General features: G+C 42.3%; 1 protein-coding gene across 1 annotated transcript in view; it reads left to right on the top strand.

Annotated features, from left to right (window-relative positions):
• LOC117562797 (SH3 domain-binding protein 4-like) overlaps positions 1-21,938 on the top strand; it is a 34,613-nt gene extending 12,675 nt beyond the window's left edge. Inside the window, 3 exon segments of the mRNA XM_034240696.1 lie at positions 10,640-10,842; positions 15,565-16,151; positions 16,153-21,938. Of these exon segments, the coding sequence (XP_034096587.1) occupies positions 10,719-10,842; positions 15,565-16,151; positions 16,153-18,036 (2,595 nt within the window). The 5' untranslated portion in view covers positions 10,640-10,718 and the 3' untranslated portion in view covers positions 18,037-21,938.
• The last annotated feature ends 8 nt before the right edge of the window (positions 21,939-21,946 follow it).

Raw genomic sequence — 21,946 nt, 5'->3', positions numbered from 1 at the left:
CTTCTGACGCCGGAGACGCCGGAGAAGCCAGCGCCAGCCAATCAAATCCCGTTTCTGAAAATCTGACAGCTCAAGCTGTAGCCAATCAAACCGCGTCTAAGCTGGGAGAGATATCCCGCCGTTCATTTCTATATTTCAAAAAAAGATGGAGGAGAAACTAATTATCGCCGTAGCGAATCACCCGGTTTTGTATGACCAGACCCTCTTCACCTACCGGGATACAAACCGGAGGAACCAGGCATGGAGGGAGGTGGCAGAGACAGTGGGTGAAACTGGTAGGTTTTCGCCTGTTTGGGGAGTTTATATATATATATATATATATATATATATATATATATATATATTGCTCCCATAAAATCCCCGGGGTTTTTGCTTTGTATGTCGGGGGCGGGAGATTCGTGTGATTGGTTGTTGGTCGCGTTGCTTGAATAACATCCCCAAGCTTCAGACACGCCCAGCTCCAAGCTTTTTTTGAAGCTGTAGTGTGGACGCTCCGTGACTGTTTACTTGTAGGAGAAAGAAAAGGGACACAGTGTGTTTGAAATGGTTCATTATAATCCCTCCTCTCTGTTTGAAGCTGCAAGGTCAAATGAAAGCTCATTTAGTTGCATTTGAATACACATCAGTGTTTCCGATGCATTTGAATACAGTTTGCATGCGTGGGAAAGATCAAAAAGGCCTTCACTGTCCTCCAGCTGAATGTCAGGTCCTTTTGTGTCGTCAGTTTGTATTTCCCTCTTTAGGGTAGTTCTGGATATGATGTCCATGCACCTGGTGTTTGAGTAAGGGTTCATGTGCAGGTCATCATGGGGAAAAGAACACCGACAGGCGGATCGGGAGCCCGACGCCAAGCATGCAGTTAAATCCACCAAACTTCTTTCTGCAGATGTGAGCGTCCTTAACAACGGTCAATAAGTCCTTGACAGCGGTCTTTCTGTTCTGGATTATTCAACTAAGCCATGTCGTAAAGCTCCATCTTGACTTGTAGCAGGAAGAAAAGGGACACAATCTGTTTGAGATAGTTCATTATAATCTCTCCTCCCTGCATGCAAAGGTCAAATGAAAGCTCATTTAGTTTCATTTGAATACACATCAATGTTTCCCATGCAGACAATATGAGGTAAAGAGCACGAGGCTAAACTGACCAGACTGAATATCAGGTCTGTTTTTATTTCACACTTTAGGTTAGTTCTGGATATGATGTCCATACCTCTTGCGTTTAAAGCTTCCTGCTGCTCTGTGAAGGAACAATGTGTTGAAGGCGGAGATCTGGAGGAAGTGTTTGAATCGCCTCTCATCACAAAGGCATTTCCTCCACTTCCTGCTCAGGAGCACATCGTCCCTAAACTCAGAGAGACTCTCACCCAGGGGTGAAACAGAGTGAGAGGCTTTTATTGTTAGATGTTGGGCATGTTTGGGCATCAGGAGGATTTCATAACATTTCACATTTTTTTCAGAAACTTTCAGATTTCTTTTGATCAAATTTCAGTTTTTTTTTTCTAAACTTTTTTTCAAAATGTTGAGGTTTTTTTCAAAGAAATTCAGTGATTTTTTTCTATCTTTTCAGTAAAAAATGTAAACATGTTTTTCTCAAATCTAACAAGCTAACTTTTTTCTCTAGATATTCCCAAAAAAATCGACATTTTTCCCAAGAGTTCTGACTTTTTCATAAACATTCTGACTTTTTCATGAGCAGCGTTTGGACATCAATATGCTTTTATTGCAGCGGGGTGAGCAGCATTTGGGACTCAGGATGCTTTTATTGCAGCGGGGTGAGCAGCGTTTGGGCATCAGGATGCTTTTATTGCAGCGGGGTGAGCAGCGTTTGGGCATCAGGATGCTTTTATTGCAGCGGGGTGAGCAGCGTTTGGGACTCAGGATGCTTTTATTGCAGCGGGGTGAGCAGCGTTTGACCCTGGACAGTTTTATAGCCTCGGCCTCATCACTGCTCTTCCTCTGCTCAGGATATATTGTGGTATTAATGCAGCATAAAGGGAACATGATGAGTCAGCAGGAACTTGTGATTTAAATGTCATCGAAACAGGAAGCTGATGCATGTGAGTGTCTGCTTTTGCTCCAAGAAAGGCAAAGACTAATGTATTAAAAGCATAACGACATAGTGCTAAAGGAACACATAATAAAATGACATTGAAATACACCCCATCCCAATATAAGCTACTTCCACAGACCAACGTTTTATTTCTAAACCTTCGATCTGTTTTCTCATAACGATGCTCACAATTGAGCGAACGCCTCTCTGACAGACAGGAAGGGAGAGCAGAGGTTTAAGAAGCACAGACGTGATTATCATTTAACATTCATAACTTTGCTTTTGGAGTGAGGGATGTATGTGAAGCTACTGCACCGTTACACTTCCCTGTAGTAGTGTGTTCTATAGGTTTTAGTGCATGGCAATGGTCTGCAAAGACTAAAATAACCCTGGTGCAGCACGGCTATTTCTATGTGATGGAGTGTAGAGCTACAATCCTGTCCTCTTCACAATCTGATTCAAACGCAACAAATGCATCTGTACATTCGGAGAAAGAAAGCAATACAAGCCTAAATTACAGCCGGATACACCTCGAGAGACCGAGCAATACAAGCTTAAATTATTTACAGAGAACCAGAGGTGTTCTGCAGATAATTTGTCCGTCCTGTTTGCTGCAGCATTTTCTGAATTATTTAAGTGTTCCCTTTCATCTGGAAGTAAATCAACTTTCATGAAAAATACCATCCATCCATTTTCTCCCCGTCTTTAGCTACGGTTTGAAACTTGACTTTAAACACACCAAATACATTCCTGCAACTGGAGAGAAGTATTAAAAGCTTCCATTATTTACAGAGTCCAGTAAACGGTGTTCTGTGGACACTGAGGAGATCATTTGGTCATTTTGTTTACCTGTCTTCTCGGAGGGAAGCGGAAACCCCAAAAAGCAAAACAGGGCCTCTTGAAGTGAGATTTGTTTGTTAAATCTCTGATGACACACTGATGATTCCCCCCCGCTCTGTCGCTGCCTCCCAGAGTGAAGCTGCACCCAGACCTCCTGCAGGTTTTATATATAAACATCATCTGGTGTTTCTGCAGCTTCAGAACTCACACACACACACACACACACACACACACACACACACACACACACACACACACACACACACACACACACACACACACACACACACACACACACACACACACACACATACCATGTATACATCACTTCAGGGGACATTACATTGACTTACATGCATTTCCTGGAGACTTATCCTAACCTTAACCAGAACCAACACATGCCTAACCCTAACCCTAACCCTTACCCTAACCCTAATCCTAACCCTAACCCTTACCCTAACCCTAATCCTAACCCTAACCCTTACCCTAACCCTAATCCTTACCCTAACCAAGTCTTCACCCTAAAATTAATGATTCCCCTCATGGGGACCTCCAATTTGTCCCCATAAGGGAGGCGAGTGACTGTGTAAACAGATTTAAGTCCCCACAAGTATAGTAATGCTAGGCCACACAGACACACACACACACACACACACACACACACACACACACACACACACACACACACACACACACACACACACACACACACACACACACACACACACACACACACACACACACACACACACACAAACACACACACACACACACTTTAATGAAAGCTGTTACTCCGAGTGTTGTTAAAGAGGCTGGAGGGAGAGCTATCTGTTAGCAGCTGATAACCACCAACAACATACAGACATTAGCATGACAGAGTTTCTCTCAGATTTACATCCAGTAGACCCCCCCCCCCCCTCCTTCTGTGTTTATTGGAGAGAGTTAAGCAGGCTGCAGACCACCCACACTTTACATCTGATCTGACCCCCCTCTCCCGCCTCTAAGAGAGTTGCATGCCGTGGAGGAAGCAGAGCATGCTAACGTTAGCATGGAGCTAACAGAGGGTCAGATTTACCCTCAGAGTTTTAATGACGTGGATTATGATACTCAAAGCCAGAGGATCAAACTGGGGCCCGAGTGATTCTGACAATACACTTTATTTAAAACCTCAATATAGATACTGCAACATTGTGAGTTTGGCTGTCTGTGCTTTTGGATAAATACTTATATTAGTTTAATTGCTAATACAAAATAAATATTAAATATTATTTTATTTCTTCTTTTATTGGACATTTTTACTTTAAAGGGGACCTATCATGCAAAATGCACGTTGTGATGTCTTCTCTACATCACCATGTGTCCCCGGTGTGTCGGGGAACTCACGCAGCGTCAGGAAATAAAACCTTCTCTCTTTTCCTCCGTACCCAAATCTCTAAAAACGGGGAACTACGGAGCTGATCCAGATTTGCGTCCGATATGACGTAATATCTGAAATGTGGACCCACGGCCCAATCAGAAAGCTGCTATCAGAAACAATGCCCGACTGATTTGGACGTAATATGGTCGGTGTTTACATTAGCATCGCTAACACTCAGAGCTAACCTGTACTGGAGAGCATGTGTGTGAAGAAGCAGGAAGTAAAAAGGAACTCACCTTGTGGTATAACCGGCAAGAGAGAAAGCCTTTGAGCTCCAGACTGTTTCAGAGAGAATCCTTGATAATCCATGATATGGCGTTTCATCACGGCAGCATTTAGTTTAGCTGCCGGGTCCCGCATGAGCTCAGACCCCTCCTCTTTAAAGCTTTATCCCCAAATCAGCACTTTTGAAACAGGAAGTGAAATAGAGGGATATGAGCTATGGCTAGAATGGGTGATGTGTTTGGTGTTTTGAGCAAAACACTTCATAGACATATTGCCTACAGCATCTGACTCTGATTTAACTTCAAAGGTCAGGTATACAGTCTAGAAAGTTAATACAAATCAAATGTGTTTACTCTCACGCAGCTTTTAAACCCAGAAAATATGTTTTTGTGATATTACGATATCCAAAATCTGACATATCTATTCTTATATCACAATGAAATGACATCTTTATATTCCCCAGCTATAGATACTTTATGGGGGACCAAAAAGCATCTAGTACACATGAAATACAGCAAAAGGGAGGACTGTTTTACAAAGAAAAAGGTTAAAAATAGATTAAAATGTGAATAAAAATGAATAACAACAGCCGTAAACACTGGAGGTAAACGGCAGAATAAAAGCATTAATGAATGCATGAAGCTGTCTGCACTGAGGCTCCGAGCATTAAAGCTTAAATCTCTCCTGCACTTACGAAAAACAAAGTGCTCATGTTCCTGATATACAAAAAACTGACAGGCAACCGTTACATAAGACATTAAATATATATATCATAATACAACACCTGGAGTGGAGTGCACCAGCTGGGCGTAAGCTGGGCGTAACTCTACGTCCGACGTAGAACCGAAGGTTAAGACCAAACTAAAGTTATGACTAGTGCACCACTTAGACTTAAGCCCTGTATGCGTTGCGCCCGGGTGTAACTTTTACGCCTAGTACGGAGCAGGCGTAAATCGGAAAGACAGACTAGTATCCATAGTAACGTAAAACAGGCAAGAAGGATATTAACGATGGCAGGGCGTCTTGTTTACATGTTTAACAATGAAAGGGCGTTAAGAAGAGTCTCAATTTCTCCTTCTCCAGCTCAATTGTTTCGTGTTCCGCTCTCAGTTTGACGGTCTCCACACGAACGATTTCTTTCTCCGTCAGTTCCCGCTGTAGCTCTGACAAATCCCTCTTTCTCTTTCGGGGTGTGGCCATTTGGGATTCCCCTTGAGTCATCGCTGACGCTGTGGGTGTGGGAATTCCCTCTTCTCTGCCGTCCTCTGAATCTGTAAAATGGTAAAATGGCGTTGCTTGGCAACAATTACTGTTTTGCGTGTATTCACGTGGACGTGCATCTTAAGACCAGGCGCAGCTACGCCTGAGACTAGTCAGGCTTGGTGCACTCGGTGTAAATTCACTATGTCGGACGTAGCTAAGCCCGACGTTAGAGTTAAGCCCTACTTTTTTACGCCCAGCTGGTGCACTCCACTCCTGTAATATAAATAATGAGTGGGGTTATCGAGAAATAACCTCCCTCCATGCAGTCTTATTATTCAATATTGCATCGGTCAGACCTTGTTTGGCCGTTGCTTCTTATTTCTGTTATTATCTTAATTTCTGTTTACACCACATTCATTCTTATTGGTGTTCACTTCCGTCACATGGACAACAACCACCACTCAGAGACAGTTTCATCCCACAGGCCATGAGACTGTTAAACACCTGAACTCTGTGAAGAACATCCATCTGGTTACATTTTGTATCTGATATATCATATTCCATTTACTTGTATATAGACTCTTCTTGCACTATTTCAATTTCATTTGTATTTACTTGCACATCTCAAAACATTCTCTTGCACTATTTTATCTGTTCTGTCCTATAGATATTCATGTCGCTCTGTTGGAGGAGGACTTCAGTTTTTCATTGCCATATCTTCACTGTAGCTGCTGAGCACATGGTGATGAAGTCTTGACATGGGTCTGGTTTATTGGGTTTAGGTCACCTGTCGCAGGTTTTGTGAATGATGAAGAGGAGAGGGTGACTTGCAGATGTCAGGTCTTTGATATTGTTTGTGTTGTGTCTTTATTAACCCTCTTGAGGCCATGAACAAGTTGCATGCACTCTCATTACATGTTAGACGCTTTTATCCAAAGCGACTTACACACTCAGGGGCAATCCCCACAGGAGCACTTTGTTGTGAAGTGTCTTCAGGGACACAACGACATGCTGACTGCTGTGGGGTTTGAACCTGTGCTCCCCTGACCCCAACACCAGCGCACTAGTCCACTGCGCCACACGCCTCTCGCATGAATTTCTCTGCAACGGAGTGATCTTTTGTTTAACTTTCACTCAAGAGACTTATAGACTACTTTTCACTGTTGGTTTTGAGTACAGTTCTGAGTGAAAACATTCTCGTCTTGTTTTTTCTTTTGTACTCGTAACTATTTGTACATCCATGTGGCATCCCTGTAGCCTACATATGCTGATAGCTTAGCTTGTTATGGAAATAAACATGTATAATACTTGATTGTGTAGCACAGGGTTCATGTTTTAATAGCATTTTTACAAAAAAAAGTCCAGGCGAGCCAAACATATAAAAAAAGGGCTTAGACCTCAGAGAGTTAAACAAAATGGACTCTAACGCCCGTCCACACTACAGCTTAAAAAAAAGCTTGGAGCTGGACGTGTCTGAAGCTCGACCAACAACCAATCACATGAATCTCCCGCCCCTGACACACAAGCAGCGGTTTGATTGGCTAGAGCTTGTACTGGCATATGATTTGATTGGCTGACGCTTCCACCGAAAGCTTCAGAAGCTTCAAAAGTTGAACATTGCTCAACTTTTGCAGCCTGAAACGCCAGGAAAGCTCCGCTCTGCTTCCCACAATGCAGTTCGGCGAAAAGTGACGTCACCCCATTCAAAGTGAATGGGCAGACGCGTTGGAAACCGTTTTTGAAGCTGTCGAAGCTGTAGTGTGGACGGGCCGTTACCGCAATACGGACTCTTGTATGAAACGCAGCTTAGATAACTGGCATTTAGCGCCATAACTCATTGGGAGATTTGACGCTAACTTCTTCTTTTGGGTCTTGTGATGAAGCTGTGAGGTTTATATCAGAATACTCACCCATCATCAGTAAACAAAGGGCTGTAAACATTTAAAGAAGCGTCAGAAAACATTTCCTCTCACGATAAATGTCACCAGCGATGGGAAGTTGTTGACGATGACTTCTTGTTTTTCTGCAGAAAACACATATTAAAAAAGACACTTTTAAAAGCGGAACCCAAAGCAGAGCTGTTTGTTTCTGTGTTTCTGAACAACAAAACTAACAAACCGTTTCTTTACCTGGGCTTTTACATAATGCAAAACCCTCATTATAAGTCAATGCATTCACTCTCTGAACACAGACCGACGTCCCTGTAAAGGTGTTTTCTCCACACATTTTTCATATGCATACATTTGAGCTTTGTGAAAATACACCATGAAATCATCTCCATGTGACACAGACATGTTGACAGTAGAAAACACAGGTGTTAATGAAAGAATAATGACTTTGAACAGCTTCATGTTCTGTCTCCTGACTCATTTGAATACAAAGGCATTGTTAAAGTGATGAGCTCAGTTTCACCTGCGCTCATATCAAGAGTCTAAACTTCCTCTGTGAGAAAGGACTATTCCCATCACACTCAAACATATAAAACAACAGTGGAGTTTCACTTCCGGTTTTTTTCTAATCAAGTGTCAAAATCTAACTCCACTCTGAATTGATGTCGAAGCAGAATTCACTGCAGGTTTTCAGGACTTTCTGTGAAGTATTGTCACAAAGTTATAGATAAATATAACATCAAACTAAAATAAGAAGAGCATATGTGACTTTTTCTTGCAAGAGTTTGCAGAAGTGTGTCAGTAGTGATCAGAGAGGGCAAAAGTACACACATCCTGTACTCAAGTAGAAGAACACTCATCCTGTACTCAAGTAGAAGTACACTCATCCTTTACTCAAGTAGAAGTGCACACATCCTTTCCTCAAGTAGAAGTACACACATCCTTTCCTCAAGTAGAAGTGCACACATCCTTTCCTCAAGTAGAAGTACACACATCCTTTACTCAAGTAGAAGTACACACATCATTTATTCAAGTAGAAGTACACATCCTTTACTCGAGTAGAAGTACACACATCCTGTACTCAACAAGAAGTACACACATCCTTTACTCGAGTAGAAGTACACACATCCTGTACTCAAGTAGAAGTACATATACTGGTGTTTAAAAATACTCTGGTAAAAGTAGAAGTACTGACTGGGGGGCTGTGGCGCAGTGAATTAGTGGGTTGGTTCAAACCCCACTGCAGCAGCATGTCGTTGTCACCCCAAAGTGCTCCTGTGGGGATTGCCCACAGTATTGAGTATGTAAGTCGCTTTGGATAAAAGCGTCTAACAAGTGACCTGTAATGTAAACTTCTTTACTCAAGTGAAAGTAAAGAGGCTTTGAAATGTACTTCAGTAAAAAGTACCCATAACTAGCAGCTGCTTTAAAGAGTACCTGACCTCCCTTTATATTAATAGAACAATAATGTCATTGTTAGCTAATGAATGTTTCCATGCTGAACAACGGCAACATGACAACGTTTCCATTGGTCCCTCTTCTTTAGAGAAGACCAGGAAATGATGGATACACGGATCGTGTTTAAATCAATAGGCACGCAATGACTCTAAAGAATAATGATCACGCATCAAACACACATTCAGACTAAAGGAACCAGCTGTTTGGAAAATGAGAGAAGTAGAAAGTACAGGTATTTGAGTTCAACATGTAAGAAGTAGAAAGTACAGGTATTTGAGTTCAACATGTAAGAAGTAGAAAGTACAGGTATTTGGGTTCAACATGTAAGAAGTAGAAAGTACAGGTATTTGAGTTCAACATGTAAGAAGTAGAAAGTACAGGTATTTGAGTTCAACATGTGAGAAGTAGAAAGTACAGGTATTTGAGTTCAACATGTAAGAAGTAGAAAGTACAGGTATTTGAGTTCAACATGTAAGAAGTAGAAAGTACAGGTATTGTGTTCAACATGTAAGAAGTAGAAAGTACAGGTATTTGTGTTCAACATGTAAGAAGTAGAAAGTACAGGTATTTGTGTTCAACATGTAAGAAGTAGAAAGTACAGGTATTTGTGTTCAACATGTAAGAAGTAGAAAGTACAGGTATTTGTGTTCAACATGTAAGAAGTAGAAAGTACAGGTATTTGTGTTCAACATGTAAGAAGTAGAAAGTACAGGTATTTGGGTTCAACATGTGAGAAGTAGAAAGTACAGGTATTTGAGTTCAACATGTAAGAAGTAGAAAGTACAGGTATTTGTGTTCAACATGTAAGAAGTAGAAAGTACAGGTATTTGTGTTCAACATGTAAGAAGTAGAAAGTACAGGTATTTGAGTTCAACATGTAAGAAGTCAAAGTAAAAAGTCGTCAGAAAAACAAGAAGTGGAGTAAAGTACTGATACCAGAAACATGTACGTAAGTACAGTAACAAAGTATTTGCACTCCACTACTTCCCACCTCTGGTAGTAAGGAATCTTCCTCCTCCTCTTCCTCCTCTTCCTCCTCCTCTCTTTCTGCAGGGTGTTGTCTCCGATCTGACACCGGTATGAATTATGGATTTAATAAAAACTCCTCTGAGAGTCCTCCACTGACACACATCTGCTCTTTCACTTAAACACCGTTTAATATGCCTTATTGTGCATGTGAGACCATTTTCAAGCACAAATTCATGGTTTAATTTCCTCATCGGCAATCTCTAGAGCATGATACACATCTGCAGTGTGTGTTATAGAGAATGACAAAAGAAAACCACATTTATTTTTATGTTTTCATGCAGAATGCAAGTATACACATCTACTCATAAACAAGGAGAAACTGCTATGTGCTAATACGTGCTAAACGTTTATACATGCTAAATAATAATAATATTTAGGGTAAAACGTACATTTGCTTAAATCTTTTCCCATTAATTAAAGTTTTTTGAGTTAAAATGTAAATTTGACCCGAACGCCACACAAGGGTTGAAAGTATATTTTCTGAATTCTTTGTATTTATATAACATGTTGTATTGTCCTGTGTTTCAGAGAGGATGGGATGTTGACAGGTTGTTCCTCGAGCTACAGGAGAAGCTTCAGAGTCACCTGACCTCCGGCCGGATCCAACATGGCCGCCCATCGAATCCGAGCCACGGCCACCAACAACACGTCGCTGCCTCGCTGCCGCTCCGAGGGAACGCTCATCGACCTCAGCGACAGCCTATCGGAAGCCAGTCTGAACGATGTCAAAGGTCAGCTGATCAAGGATTCAAGGCTTTTGTCCTCCGTGCGTAGCTACAGCGTAGATATGACAATGCAAATCTGAGGTCACAGGCTCCTCCAACAGAGCAACACAATAACACAGATACAATAGTGCAAGTAAATACAAATACAATAGAATATCATAGAAATAGTGCAGAATAGTCGATGCATTCATAAATGCTTTTATTCTGCCTTTTACCTCCAGTGTTTACGGCTATTATTATTCATTTTGATTCACATTTGAATCTATTTTTGACCCTTTTTTGTGAAGTAGTGTTAACTTTAAAATACAACATCGTAAAAAGTAGTCATTAAATCCATATACAGTAGTGAGATATTGCAAACACAGAGGATCTCTCCAGCTAATCCAAATCCAAGTTTAAAATCTGTGATCAAACTGGTCACCTTAAGTTCCTGCTGAAGCGTGCTCCAGGTCGAGGGGGCAGAGTATGATATGGCTTTTTTCCCAAGCACCGTGCGCACTGATGGCCTGATCACACGGAGAAAGGGAAACACAGGAAGCGACACGTCTGTAGTTCTAACGAAATTGACTTAGATTTATCAGATTGTATTGTTTTTATATGAAGTTTAAAATACACAAAGCTAATCACTGCAATAGAGAGCCGCAGTGACGCGTCCTAAAACCCGGATGTAAACTCCTTCCGGTTCATTCGTCAAAAATGCAATGTCTCCATAGGGTTTTGGAAAATAGCTGGAAATCAGGTCTGTGGTTGAGACACATTCAAGAGACGGATCACGTTTTGTTCAGAGGATAATCTCCACATGTCTACTTTTATAATTTTCTAATCATAAATCTAGTCGCCAGAAGCAAAATGCTAACGTGATGCTATAAAGGAACTACAGCAGGGTCGCTGCTTCAACGTCACGCCGACTTAAGATCCATGTTCAAACACACAGACTCTAAATGGAACGAGTTGAAGTGTTTGTTGGAACACTTTGCAGGAGGCAGGGACTTGCTTTCAAGCAGAACAGAAACTAACTTAGAGGAGTGTTTACGTGTTCGGCGTAATGACGTACAACGACCTCCACGACTTCTGTAGTCCTATTCAGCCACTTGGTAACAACCATCGTTTCTCAGACACCTCAACTCTTCAGAAATCACCAGTGGGGTCACTGCTGATGATTTAATGTCGTAGAACAAAACGTGATGTGTCTCTTCAGTCAAACACAGACCTTATTTGGAGCTATCTTCCAAAACCCTACGGAGAGATCCCATTGCTTTTTATCGAAGGAACCGGACGTGGTAACAATGCTAACTTACTTCCGGGTTCTAGGACGCGTCACTGCGGTTCTCAATGTGGGAAATACAATATGAACATGAGACTATTCCACATTCTTCCACATATTTCTATAAATGCAGCTTTTTCTAAACATCCTGGCCTTTGGTCGACACCGACGACTGAAAACTGTATTTCCTTTTTGGGAAACTCTGTGAAGATCTATCTGTGTCTAATGCCATTCAACAGTGGCAGCAATACATCCATGCACAGCTGATACGTCAAATAACATTCAATCAGGACTTTCTTACTTAAATAAACAGTAACGTCCCCACTATCTGAAGACGAGAGGTTTCAGAATGACATCAAGTGTAGTTTTAACGAAATGACCCAATACAATCAATGGCAGCTTCTTTTCGATACCAGTTTAATGGTACGTTAATTCAAAGTGAAAGAAAATCACATGTATATATATATATATGTTAATGTGCAAGATGGCTGTTGTTGATAAGAGTGCAGCGTGCAACCTTTTGTCCGTTATGAAAGCACCATCAAGACACTCATACTGCCATACCTCACATTAAGACGCATGCTCTTCACATAGCAGATATTAGAAGTGAATAGAGACACAGCATTCGTTTTGGCTTGTATCTTTAGAGTCTTGGCTTTTGTTGTGAGGGGTCAATAAGAAGGTGTATGGAAGAGGATTAGGGTCACACGTGAGACCTTTCAAACAGTTACAAAAAATGTAGTTCTGAGAAAATAAATCAAAATTCTGGGAAAACATTTGAAAGTAAATTTGCAGTTATTTCTCAGAACTAAAAAGAGAAACACGTTTGATTCAGTGTTGAAGAAAGATCGTTTACACACGAGCAAATGGGGTTAAAACCGGTGTGGACTTTAAATTCTCATTACATGTGCACTCTTTGTTTGTTGACAAGACATCGAGGCATGTTTAGTGTAAAGTGAACAGCAAGTAGACTTTGTTCTTTCTGTCACTTAATGAATCACAAGCATCCGGAGCAGATTAATTAGTGTTCTGGGGCCTCATTTATAACGCCGTGCGTAGGATTCACGTGGGAAGGTTGCTTACGTAGTAGAAATCCAAAAAATAGGGACAGAAATGTTCCGACATTTTCCGATTCACCAAACATTGCGTACCGGCGAGGAAAGTGCGTACAGCACTTCCTACGCCGGTTTCCCTTTATAAATCACAATCGACTCGAAATGCGGCGCAGCTTTTGCGGGCTTCACGTAACGCCCATATTTGCCTATAAATAGTCAAAGAAACGCCCATTTATTCATTCTGACTGACTTTATGAAGAAGATCGCAGGAAATGAGGACAGAAAGCTAAAACAAACGTCTCACACCGTGTCAGATTCTGGTTATTTTGGGGAGGTGGAGATAAATCATATTGTTTGGTGGATGCAGTTTGAACCAGAGGAGCAGCATGGAGGTCGGATCGTCACCAAAATAAATAAATAAGTGGTCCGAAAAAGGTTAATGACAAAATAAATACACATAGCCTTCCTCAGGCAGTGTGTTTGTACCGGGGACAGGAGACACCCCCCTTGATGAGAAACTGTAAGAAGTGATCGGGAATCCCTCCGGAGTGGAGTCATGACGACTGGATCTGAATTATGTTTTTGTATTTGGTGGTTTGTGTCTCAGCTGTCGATCAGCTGTGCGTCTCCACTGCAGCCTGTGCGTCTCAACCCCCCCCCCCGCCCCCCTCCCCGCAGCAACCCTATATCCACCAGTTAAAGGAAATACAACCAATGTGTTGTGTTATATCAGCTGTACAATTGACCACATGGTGTTCTTAGTTTCCATACCTCCTGTGTTTTATGAGCGACTTATCAAGTCTTGGCAAACGGCATAAAACACGATTAAACGTGATAGTATATAAAACCATGCTCGTATCTACAACCTATAGAAATGCAACACGGCGTCAGTTTAGACGTAATTCTGTCCTTCTGCTCACCGCATCATTTATGAGAAAACATTTCATAACATTAACGCAACATATTCCAGGTGGTTTTAAATAACATATCCGTATTTATTTATTTCTCCAAGTTATGTGTTTGTGTGCACTGAGGAGTCTCAAACAGGCGTTTGTTTCATCATTTTGAGATTGGCTTTAATCAATGTTTGAAAATGAATTCTTCATATCTGTTGAATGAGAGGTAACATTTTATTCATGGTATTATTTCCACATATTTCTCTCCATTCTTCCTTCTGCCAACGGTGTCGCAGTTTCTCGTCTCTCCCGTTGTTGTGCTTAGTGCGTACGCATGGGTTAGAGTTTGCGTGGAGGACCGCACGTTTTCCCGCCAAGTTAGTATTTTATAAATCGCAAACATTGCGTAGAAACTGGCGTGTTGAGCGTATATCCCTTTATAAACGAGGCCCCAGGCGTTCAGTTTTCCCCGCTCTGAGCTGTTGTCTGTGCTCCACTTCTCTGAAGCATCTGGTAGTGACAGTCCTTCGCTGCATGGGAAAGCCTGCATCTATTCCATTATGCATTTTGTTGATGTCCTTGCAAGCAGGGAAGTTATTTTGTTCTTCTATTTCACTGTTCAATGTAGGCCAAAGAAAATATGCACTTTAATCATGTTTTTATTCTTTCAACATTTGCGAAATAGTATAAGAATCTGAAATACATGAATGTTTGCTAACTGTTTTGTTACAGTTGTTTCCATTATAAAAAATTAAGAAATACATACAAATAAAAACAATGAAAATGGGAACATAGAAAAATGAAATGTGTTAAAACATATTTATACAACAATATAAAATATGAACACGGTTTCTATGGTTGAGTATAAAATCAATGCAGGGTTAGATATGATCTGCTTTTAAGAAGAAATGTACAGTATTGTATAAATGCAATGGTAAACCAGAGTATTGCCCATTAATTATTACCCAGAAGTAACGGACTGTTAACCCATTGTATCGCACAGATATAAATAAATGATAGCTGCTGACAGGGGGGAATATATTTAATTCAAAGGATCTAAAAAATATCTGACAGGGCATTCCCTAGGGGTATTATTATAAAAAAGACATTGTGGTAAAATCCCCCTTTTCCTTATGGACCTGATCTTGGGATCCTGAAAGGAATTTGCTAGAAGAAACTCTACAGACTGCACCGAGCGGCAACATTTCAAAGATACGATAACACTTTAATGGTCAGATCAAGTCTGACATTTGACTTGCATCACAGCAGCTCCATGTGTAACATCAACAGACAAGTATCAAGACACAATACATGAACAACAAACAACAAACATTGAACATAGCAGCACAATTACTGAGAGAAAAGCTGCTCAAAGCGCCTTCAGCGTGCATCTGATCTGATTCAGCTCTGTGTTCACTGAGAGGACTGACTGGAGCACAAAGGATGCTTCAGTCACATCGCATGCAATGCATGCATTTCAACTCATTCCACTTGTGTTCTGTTTCTGTTCCAGTGCCTTCTCCCAGTGCCTTGCGCCTGGACTCCACTGCCTCCTTCGGTGCCGCTCGGGAAGTCGTGGCCATCAAAGACTACTGCCCCTCCAGCTTCACCACGCTAAAGTTCTCCAAAGGGGATCGCCTCTACGTGCTGGACTCGTCAGGAGGCGAGTGGTGGTACGCCCACAACAACACGGAGATGGGTTACATCCCGGCAGCTTACGTGGAGCCCATCAACTTTAGGGACTCGTCTTTCAGCGACAGCGGGATGATAGACACCGTAGGGGACGGTATCGAGGAGGCAGCCAAAGAAATGGACCTCTTAGGGGAGTGGGCCGGGGTGATTCTGAAACCCACCACCTTCCAAAATGGGAATCCTTTCGCTTCAACCAATACCTCGACGAACCCTTTCCTGAACGGGGGTCCTCTGAGCTCCCTTGATCAGAACAGTAATGAGAAATCAGTGGACCTCTTATTGTTTGATACGCTCACTCCGTCAGTGCCCAACTCCACCAGCAGCACCACAACCAATGGTTTCAATAGTGTTTTTAACCCCATTAGTCCCAGTGTAGGACCGGGACAAACGCTGCGCAGGGACAACCCGTTTTTTTAGAAGCAAAAGATCCTACAGTCTGTCCGAACTGTCGATCCTTCAGGCTCAGTCCGACGCCCCTCAGGGCTCCTCTGGGTTCTTCGGAGGCTTGAAAGCACCGGCACCAGAGCAGTTTCAGAGCAGGGAGGACTTCCGGACGGCTTGGTTAACCCATCGTAAGCTAGCCAGGTCCTGCCACGACTTGGACTCGCTCGGACAGAACCCAGGATGGGGTCAAACGCAGCCGATTGAGACCAGCATCGTCTGCAGGTTGGACAGTTCAGGAGGCGCCGTCCAGCTTCCCGACAGCAACATCAGTATCCTTTTACCGGAGGGCCACGTGGCACCGGGCGACACCCAGCAGATCTCAATTATAGCTCTGCTGGATCCCCCTCTGGAGCTAAACAACGACCGCTGCACCACCGTCAGCCCCGTGGTGGAGATCAAACTCAGCAACATGGAGACCAAAACCACCATCACTCTGGAGATGAAAGTGTCCGTGGTGGTGAAGATGGAGAGCCGGGAAACGACAGAAGTCCTGTGTGTCAGGAGTGATTGTAAAGAAGGACCTTACAGACCGATTCCTCAGGCGTACGTGTACGGTGACACGGTCCAGGTGTGTTTGGATAACCTGGAGCCGTGCATGTATGTGTGTGTGGTGGCTCAGTCCCGGTCCTTATCTCCAGACACCACAGTTTGGGAGAACGTGGTTAAAAAGATAACGTTAGGAGTGTACGGTCCCAAACACATCCACCCGTCCTTCAAGACCGTCGTGGCTATGTTTGGTCACGACTGTGCGCCAAAGACGTTGTTGGTGAGCGATGTGGGTAAACAGGTTCAATCTGCTCCATCAGTGGTGCTTCAACTTTGGGGTAAGCACCAGTTTGTCCTGTCCAAACCCCAGGACCTCAGTGTCGGGATTTACTCCAACATGGCCAACTACGAGGTAAAGGCGAACGACAAGGCAAGGGTGGTACGAGGCTTCCAGGTTAAACTAGGCAAAGTCAGCAGGCTCGTCTATATGATTGCCTCGCGAAACACCGACGATGTTTCGGACTTCACCTTGAGGATCCAGGTTAAGGACGACCTAGATTGTATACTGGCTCAGTTTTGTGTCCAGACGCCAACACCGCCACCCAAAACAGGGCCAAAGACATCGGTGCAAAGGCGTTTCCTGAAGAAAAAGGAAGTGGGGAAGATAGTCTTGTCTCCTCTCGCTGTTGCATCCAAGTACCCCGTGTTTCAGGACAGGAGAATAAACAACTTAAAGTTTGGAAAGCTGATCAAAACGGTCATCCGACAAACGAAGAATCAGTACTTGCTGGAGTACAAAAAAGGAGACTTTGTGGCCCTGTTGAGCGAGGAGAAGATCAAGCTGAAGGGTCAGCTGTGGACAAAGGAATGGTACATTGGATATTACCAGGGCAAAATGGGATTTGTTCACGCCAAGAACGTGCTGGTGGTTGGTAAAGTTAAGCCTATTTACTTCAGTGGGCCCGACCTCACCACTGCACTTTTACTGGAGCAGACACTGAAGCCCTGTAAGTTCCTCACGTACATCTACGCCTCCGTACGGACTATTCTCATGGAGAACATCGGAAACTGGCGGGCGTTTGCAGACGCCCTCGGATACGCCAACCTGCCTTTGACACATTTCTGTCGCGCCGAGCTGGACAGCGAACCAGAGCGGGTCGCATCGGTTCTGGAGAAGCTGAAGGAGGACTGCAACAATTCGGAGAGCAAAGAGCGAAAGTCCTTCCAGAAAGAGCTCCTAACAGTGAGTCAAAACCTTGGCATCAGTTGCTGTGACTCAGCATTTCTCAAAGCTTTTTTTTTTAAACTTTGTTTTTTATTAGTTCTCGTTTTTGTTACAATAATGAACAGACAAACAATATGAAAGCAGACAGGGTCATCCTGGGTACAAATAAATGCTTACTATGTTGTAGAAAATATTACACATAATATACATACAATTCGTACTTGCACACACATTTATACAATCGTATACACATTAATCTCCTTAGATGCTCCAACAGTTTGTGCAAACGTGTGTCGGGCTAACAAAGGCAGGGTTGCATCACACTATCATGGTTTCTCAACGCTTTTGAAGGAAATGCAAAGCCTGTCTTTCTCCGTTGCGTCCTTCATGTGTCAAATGAAATGGTCATGTTTGTCTTCCTGCTGGAGAGCAATGCTTTCTCCTGTTATCTGCTCCAGGCGTTTGGCTTCAGACCCCCCCCCCCTCTAGTCTCTTAATTCTGCTGGGAGTGCAGTCGATAAGTGCTGTGTAGGCACCGAGGTCTAATCGGGACCTGAGGGGCTGTGGAGGGCAAACAAATAGCTCTGAGTTCCTGTGCAGAGTGCAGTTTGCTGGTCCTATAAATCCAATTGATCACTCAGGCTGCTTTTAATTTAAATCTTTATGTACATATGAATCAAAGCCCTCAGGGAGACGAACCGTGCAGGGATAGAGCTCAGTGAAACACACCGTTAGGCTTTATTTACAGCATGTAGCTATTTAGAAACCCACAAATACTGCACCTATCCTGAGTGTCTTTAAACAGGTGCTTGTAGAGGTACAGATTCATTCACAGTGTAACCCTTCTTCTTGGACAGCAATTATGAAATACGGCCTTTTTCCAGATTTCGTTCGAAAATCTGACGTTTTTTCTTAAACTGGGATTTAATTTGTTCTTTTATATTAAAAGAACAGCAGAGCCTGTTCATGCTTCTTTCCTTTCCTTAGTATTTTCAGCTTTTGGTGCACAATATCTGAGCTGCGTGAGTGTTTAAACGAGGCACTTGGTTGTGAGTCGCCTGTCACGGAAATGTGGATTTTCATTGTCGCCTCAGGCCGTCTGGGGAGCGATGATCATCCTGACGTCTAAACTGCCATTAAGTCTGCCGACATAAAGCTTTGCATTTCCATTTCTAGCGTGTGTGTCCTTACATGGTGGAGACACTGCGATGTTTTCAGAGTGTTCCTAGCTGCCTTTACTTAGCTTCTCGTATATTCATCACATTCTCCGTCAGAGGTCACGGACCAACTCCAGCTGAAGGAACTGGGAGCAGAAACTCTATAATTTACGCGAGGTTGTAAACACTAGTTAGAAGCATTTATAGACAGAGAGAACTGCACGACATAATCAAAGGTGGGGACGGAAAATATGGCCTTTTGAAGGGAATTCCTCTCTGATGAATATAGGTCTGTTTTTTCAGGATTACACCTAAACTACTGCTTACTGTTAGCACACAGCACGCAGCGATCGAGCACATTTGAGGACGCTTTGTTTAACCCACACAAATATGCAGTTTGCTCCCTGTGTAAACATCTGATGTTTGTTTTCTGTCCTCTGAAAAGTGGATTCAGTTGCGTGTGGGCCTCAGATGAAAGCTCAGGGAGTCCAAACACAGTCGGGTGAAACCCCCGTCTTCTTGCTAAATGTTCTTCGTCACAATGGGAACACCTCTCACGATTTTCCGGTGTGTCGTTGACATGGACTGGAGTGTATTTTTAGGAGAGCTCACTTTGTGCTCATGTCTGAATGCTTTGGGGTCAGCAGCAGTATGGAAACACATCCAGTGAATATGTTACAGATGTTCCATGTGTTCGGGATTCTGCTTCTAACGCTGCTCTGTACTTCTGCTGTAACATGTGCAGAATATCACAGCACCAACACAATATGTTCTGGGTTCTTGAATGGGTTAGATACGGTTGTACATGTGTCCGTTAGGAGTTAAAACATGAGGTCAATTAGGTGTTTTTGCAACTTTGGATGTAACGATTTGTGGTTTTAGCTCCAGGTGATTATACAATATGTTTAGATATATATTAGATTATAATCTTTAATGACCACACAGCCAGGCTGGTGGAATTCGTGTTCAGTGCAGATTATTACAGCTTGTTCCATACAATAAACAGTACAACACAGCACAGGGCAAAGACATACATGATGACATAAATACATGAAGTTCAAGGTGTGGTGGATTGTGATAATCCTCCTTGACCCGGACCCCCCTTTTGCTATCTTAGATTTTCCTTTCGAAGCTCACAACACTTTACGGCTGCAACTAACAATTATTGTTTATTATGATCAACCTGAATGTTATTTTTGATTAAACCATTCGTCTAAGAAATTTCAGAAATAGTGAAAAACTGCAAATTCTAGTCGACCTACCAAACCTCCAAAACATTCAATTGTTTATGATATGAGAGAGAAAAGCAGGACATTTTTGAGAAACTGCATTTTTGTTGGATTATAAATACTTTTAAAATGGATTGACTATCAAAATAGTGCAGTTGCAGCTCGAGCTACTAATATGTTGATTTCTCTTTGAGTCCTTTAGTTATTTTGTCTTGAAGTGACACATTTTGGGATTTTAAAAGATTGTAATACTATCTCTTCATAGAAGACAGTGACAGTAGATATGTGACAGTAACTTCAAGTAGGCCGAAGAGGAGATCGTAGTAACATGGTCAGTGTCTTAAACCCATAAAACAGGAATCTGTCCGTAATTCTCCCCAAATGTAGTCCCTGAACGCCTCTCGGACTCATTTTAACTCCATATCATCAGACGTCAGCGTGCTTTAGTGACACGTCTGAACAGGGTGTTCCTCAAGGAAACTCAAACACTGTTAAAGCCATAAAATGTGTGTGTGTGTGTGTGTGTGTGTGTGTGTGTGTGTGTGTGTGTGTTGTGTGTGTGTGTTGTGTCAGCAGAGTGGTATGAACCTCAGCAGATGGTGTTATTGTAGATTGTTCTCTTAGCAACACGGTGGTGTTTCTCTCTTCTCACATACGTTAAATCAAAATCATAAACACTTTGACTTGTAGCTGAAGGTGTTTCTATGTACCGTATATACAGTGAGAATAAGGCGCTTAGCAGACAGATTAAAGTGGACGTCTCAACAGTGACCACACACTGCAGAATGTATTAGATAAGATTTCTGCACGCGGGAAACTTTCTAGTTGCATTAGTATCAACAGAAAGTGGCATCAATGCATCCGTCTGAAACCTTTCCCATTTAAATGTTTAATACATTTCTTAAAGGGGCTCTATTACGCTCTATTACGCTCTATTACGCTCTATTACGCTCTATTACGCTCTATTACGCTCTATTACGCTCTATTACGCTCTATTACGCTCTATTACGCTCACTCTCAGCTTGATTTTAGTGTTGTGTGCCTCTACTTTGATCTGTTTCACAGTAGAGGCACAGATATGTATGTTTTGTACCTAAGTTCGTCACGTAACATGCTATGAACGTCGCTAAAGTAAAAAAACACGCTACATAGGCACTGAAGATTGAACACCATGTAGCCTAACATGCGTAAATACATTTAAATTAATTTGCTTTCAAACAAGCGGTCTCCTTTGTTAAAGCTGCTGTTCTTATCATCTTGTAGTGAGGAAGGATTTGCAAAGGACACATTATAACAGTGCAATATGGGCTGATTAGACTCATTGAATTTCTACAACAGAATATTTAATGTTTTCCTCCTGGAGTTTAATGTCTGGACTCGTTTGTTTAGCGGCTGTGTTGTTGTTGTTGTTGTTGTTGTTGTTGTTGGGGGGGGGTGTTCAGGATCAGGTTGTGTTGCAGATGTTTCCTGCCGGGGAGACGCCAGTACACGGCGTCTACGAGCAGCAAGCTTTCAACAGCGATAGCTGTTCATTGTTCCAATGATAATAAACAAAAATGTGCATAAAGCATATTTGATAAGAGTATTAAAAACTTGAAAAATATTCCTCTTAGGTACATTTAGAACAGATACAACATGTGCGATTAATTATTTACTATAAAC

Source organism: Gymnodraco acuticeps, unplaced genomic scaffold (genome assembly GCF_902827175.1).
Source record: "Gymnodraco acuticeps unplaced genomic scaffold, fGymAcu1.1, whole genome shotgun sequence".
NCBI lineage: Eukaryota > Metazoa > Chordata > Actinopteri > Perciformes > Bathydraconidae > Gymnodraco > Gymnodraco acuticeps.
Note: the sequence above shows the minus strand (reverse complement) of the source record. Positions and strands in the feature narration are given on the sequence as shown.